Source organism: Echiichthys vipera (assembly GCF_963691815.1).
Source record: "Echiichthys vipera genome assembly, chromosome: 8".
NCBI classification, from domain to species: Eukaryota; Metazoa; Chordata; class Actinopteri; order Perciformes; family Trachinidae; genus Echiichthys; species Echiichthys vipera.
The window spans coordinates 29,045,871-29,051,012 of NC_139833.1; the positions used below are offsets into that span (position 1 = coordinate 29,045,871).

The 5,142-nt window shown below is 46.6% G+C and overlaps 1 protein-coding gene across 1 annotated transcript; it reads right to left on the reverse strand.

The window, feature by feature from the left end:
• Positions 1-2,928: 2,928 nt before the first annotated feature.
• Positions 2,929-4,171, reverse strand: pou3f2b (POU class 3 homeobox 2b; the record flags this gene model as incomplete). Its single annotated transcript, XM_083918781.1, has 1 exon — positions 2,929-4,171. The coding sequence occupies exon 1, from the start codon at positions 4,072-4,074 to the stop codon at positions 2,929-2,931; it is 1,146 nt and encodes a 381-aa protein (XP_083774907.1). The 5' UTR covers positions 4,075-4,171.
• Between the last annotated feature and the right edge of the window lie 971 nt (positions 4,172-5,142).

Consider the following 5,142-nt stretch of genomic DNA (forward strand, 5'->3'; position numbering starts at 1 on the left):
AAGCGAGTCCATTTAAAAGCAGCCCGGGGCAGGAACAACACATCATCGGCTCACAATCTTCCATTCATCAACCCTGATTTTCTCCCAACCGTTAATTCCACACAAACCAATGAGCTCAAAGCTCAAAGCGCGCGCGCGCGTGTGTGTGTGTGTGCGTGCGTGTGTCTTTGTGTGTGTGTGTGTGTGTGTGTGTGTGTGTTTGTTTGTGTGTGCGTGCGTGCGTGTGTGCGCGCGCGTGTGTGTGTGTTTTAACAGCACAGATGTCAGGCAGATAGTGAACTCACTGCAGCAGCATCCCGGTTGGCTGAATTCAGAGGGGGGAAAAAAATACATTTAGCCTGGACGTTGGAAAAAAGCTGTTTAATATCAACCCCATTATTTAAAAATGTGCAAGTCCTTCGTGTGTCAAGTGACGGAACACCTGCAGACATTTATCACCTCTGCTCCATCCACCCCCCAAAGTTCACCCAGTGAGTGTGACACAGCCTATATCCCCCCAATAAACCAAACCACTCGGTTAACAAGCAATGGAACAGAAAGAACAAGAAAACAGCGCCGGGTTGCTACAGGTCTACATCCCACAACTTGAATATTCCAGTGAATTATGACATGGGTGGATTCATTAAAGCTACCGAGGAGAGGTTTCACTGCCATAGTGGTTTCTGCGTGTTTTCAGCAGGACAAACGTAAATCAGGAGGGGGGGCTGTTTCCACGTGAGAGGAGGAACAAAACAAAAAAAAAAACACAAGTCCCTGGATATCTGTTTTTGCATAAAACGAAAAGCAAGCTACTGCACGGAGAACACATGTATATACATTTAGCTGTGACGGGTTTGGGCTGTGGCAACCCCGCAGACAAATCCAAAATATGTCTCTCTCCTTCCCTTCAAAACAGAAGCCCTCCCGGGGTCATTTCATATAATATCTGGTACTTTGTGTCATCTATTAAAAAAAGTCCTTGTACAATAAATTACAATCTCATTACCAATACTAAAAAATAAAATAAAAACGTCTACGGGCAATTTCCCCCATGTCTTAACTGAAGGAAGGTGAACAAAATGGCTGAAATGAAATGCATGGCGACGACCTTACAAACAAATTAGAATCACAACTTGTGAATAATAATAATAATAATAATAATAAAAAATAATAATAATAATAAAAATAAAAATAATAATAATAATAATAATAATAATAATAATAATAATAATTTTGATCATATGCTGCAGTTTTTGGACTGTCACTAAAATGTGTTGTGGGGAGAAATCTGAAGGCCTTCTTCTTATTCTTATTATTTTTCTTTTCTAGCACACGCGTCCTGATGCTTATCTCCGTTTAAAACCCCTCCAGTTTGGAAAATTCTCCACAATAGTGTTATCGATTAAACCGAATCCAGTCTTCAAAGCACTATGTTCGGATTGGAAACACACTCTAATGTCATTTTTAGAGCGGATATCAAATGGTAACACAGAACTCCTTAGACAACTGGAACAAATTCAACTGACTTCACATTAATACAAAAGAAAATCTTCAGACTGAAAATAAATTGCGCCACAAAAAAAAAAAAAAAAAAAAAAAGAAACCGCAAACGAGCATCATTTCTGCAACAGACAACCGTTAAATAGCGCGCAAACACAAGGCAGTGGGAAGGCTATGGATGGTGCTGGATTTGAAAAACTCCACCTGCTCGTTTGTGAAAACATCAATCCAAAAAGTGCCCCAGTGAAGAACAGAAAAGAAAGGGACGAAGCCATGACTTTTAAAGTTATACAATATTTACAAAAGTGGATCCAAATGTCCTGTGAAAGTTGGGGACGCATATGTTGGCAGATCTCTGTGTATCTAGAGGCCACCCTGTTGTGGAAAAGTGCCGGATAATCCAGTGGTTCGCCACGGAGCCCTTCTTGAAGCTGGGAGACTCTCTGAGGGGGAGACACCTTATTTAACGCGTGTTTAGGGGGAAAAGAAAGGACTTTTGTTTGTGTACTGCTGTCGGGCTGATGATGGAGGTCACACACTTTTGAATTACGACATCACTGCACTCAGGCCAGCTACTGAAGTTTAGCCAGTGAGCTGCACACATGTAGTAGTAATAATAATAATAATAATGATAATAATAATAATAATAATAATAATAATAATAATAATAATAATAATAATAATACTTTGTGTTCATAACTAAACCCTGACCTCTGTCCACACATAATAAATAACGCCTGCACGGCCTGCAGTTCCCCGGCAGTGTTTTGAACGCACCGCGGCTCTGTTCTGCCTGGCTGACAGATGGGACTCAGGCGATGCTCACCCTCAGCTGGACTCCACCGGACTGGGGATGCAGCCTTTACTGGCCTCCAGTTTACTCCATTAACGCAGCTCCTTTGACCCCCCCCCCCACCCCCACCCCCCTCCGCGCCACCCACCCATCACAGCCGGACGCACAGTTTAGGGGCTACAAAACTAAAAGCCTTTGTATTTGCTTACCCCCTTTTACGCACATGGAAAATTTGTTGTGTGATTTTATATAAAAGAGTGGAATGGAAACCATTCAGGTTTGCATTTCGTCTAAAACCAGCTATCCCTCTCCCCCCACCTCTCTTTTTTTCATCAAGTATAATTTCAATACACAATAGGGGCTACACCTTGAAACTGCGTCGACTGGAGTCACAGTGCTGGGCATGTATCCTCGGAGAACACAACACGGGCTTATGTTCCTTTAGCTCTGTATGCATGGAGAGGAAAAAATGTCCCGTCCTCCCCTCACTCACTTCCCATATCTCAGATATTCACTGCAGATACTGTGTGCGTACTCACTGCAATCTATTATACATAAAACACCCACTATAGCGTTTCATAGTTCAGTGGTTTATATATACCCTTGGGGATAAATAAAAAAGAGAAACATGTCCTGGAGGAGCGGTCCGGCAGAGTTCATTGGACTGGGGTCTGGACCCCGTGGTGCGGCGGCGTGTCCCCGTACACATCCTCGCTCCCCGGCAGAGCTCCTCCTGGAGGGGTCATGCGTTTCTCCTTCTGTCTCCTGTTACAAAACCAAACCCTCACCACTTCTTTCTCCAGGTGCAGACTGTCCGCCAGCCCGATTATTTCCGACGCTGCCGGTTTAGGGCACTTCAAAAAATGGCTCTCCAAAGCTCCCTTTACGCTTACCTCGATTGAAGTCCGTTTTTTCCTTTTCCTCCCCTGTGCCGCGATTTTGTCCAGGCTGGTCGGGCTGCCCGAGGTGGAGTCCGCCTCCTCCAACCACTTGTTCAACAGAGGCTTCAGCTTGCACATGTTTTTGAAGCTGAGCTGCAGGGCCTCAAACCTGCATATTGTGGTTTGGGAAAACACATTTCCGTACAGGGTCCCCAGGGCGAGTCCCACGTCCGCCTGCGTGAAGCCCAGCTTGATCCTCCGCTGTTTGAACTGTTTGGCGAACTGCTCCAGGTCGTCCGAGGTCGGCGTATCCTCGTCCGAGTGGTCATGGTGGCTCTGCGGTCGGTGCTGGTGCTGATGTTGGGACGGAGGGTGGCCGTGGTCGCTGAGGTGCGGGCTGTGGTGGTCGTCATGACTGTCTCTTAGGTTGTGATGGTGCATCCCCTGCCCGCTGCCCGGGATCAGCCCGTTGACGCCGAAGCCCGGCTGGGAGTATATAAGGCTTTGGCCGTTCGTCGTGGTCATGCTCGGTATGTGCGCCGCGGTGGTGGTTCTCCACGCCCGGCCGTCGTGGTGGTTCCCGTGCGTCTGGTGCACCAGGTGGGGCGGCCGTGACTGGTGCTGCAGGTTGCTGCTGGAGTTGTGCATCTCGTCTCGGGCGCTCTGCACCGCGGGTTTGATGTCCTGGTCCGCGCCGAGCGGGCTGGAGGACCACGGGGCTCCCTCTCCGTGGGACAGCGCCGTGATCCACTGGTGTGCGTGGCTGAGCGTGTGGCTGTTGCTCTGCAGCGCGTAGTCGCTCTGCAACAGGCTCTGCGCGTCCCGGTACGCCGTGGCTTGCTGCATGCTGCCGGGCTCCGAGTGCACGATGGATGCGCTGGAGGTGAGGATGTTGTAGTGGTTAGACGCTGCGGTGGCCATGACTCTCGGAGCCGGACTGGTCGCTCTTATTACAGAAAGCTCGCATTTGACAGATCCTCTCCTGCCCACAGGCGGCTCTCAGGCGCTCTGCCAAGTGGACGCAGAGGCGCACCTGGACTCCGCCACGCCTCCGACGCTCATTGGACGTCAAGGAATGATGGACGTGGTAACCAAGGGCAACGACGCAGTGATTGGCTGCGAGGAAGTCTCAACAAACACTACTCTCTTTGTTGGAGAGGTGCGAGTTGAGGCTCCCGTGGAAGCGGAGAGCCGGAGTGCAGCATGGGGAGACGGAGCACCGGGATCAGCAGTGCAACTGTAAGATACAGTTGATTTACTTTGATAAACATGTTGTATCAAGGCTCAGGCTGAGGGTAGCCTAGACCAGGGGACCACGACTAACAGCTCGGGTTTGAAGGATGTAGTTTAGAATAGTTCACTGAGGTATTGAGGACTTTAAATCTTGCTGTTAATTGTTGTAATTCTGCGCATATTTTTAAATATTAGTTTAAATGTTGTGATTTGATTAGGCAACGATTCATAGACAAGGCCTGTCTGAAAGAACAATGCATTGAATGTTTCTAGGAGTGCTGCAGCATTTCTGTCAAGACCTGTTTATTAATGTGTCAGTGTTATTTGTGCAGCGTTGTGAGTGTCCATGAAAGAATATTCTGAATATTGAGAATCTTTGTAAAGTCTATTAATCAACCATAGTGTCTATTTAAGTTAACATAACTGAAACGATGGTATTTGACATTCATGTTAAACAAAAAAAAAATAGTTTCTAATCTAGTTATTCAAAGTGGGTTTTAAACATCAGGCGGATAAAACACAGCGTCCTTTAAAGTTCACTATGGGTTTGAGGTGTAAACCATTGTGCTTTGTAGGATAAATACATCTTTAACACATCTAGTTTGTCTTCTAAATCGAGATGTCTGGTAAAGGAAAACCAGGCACTTTTCATTCGATTCTACTTTTTTTTTATTAGAAAAAAATGATAAAACTGAGTGAATAAATTGTGACTGAAATGGACAGTGTTGGACCTCACTGCTGACCTATAGTACTCTC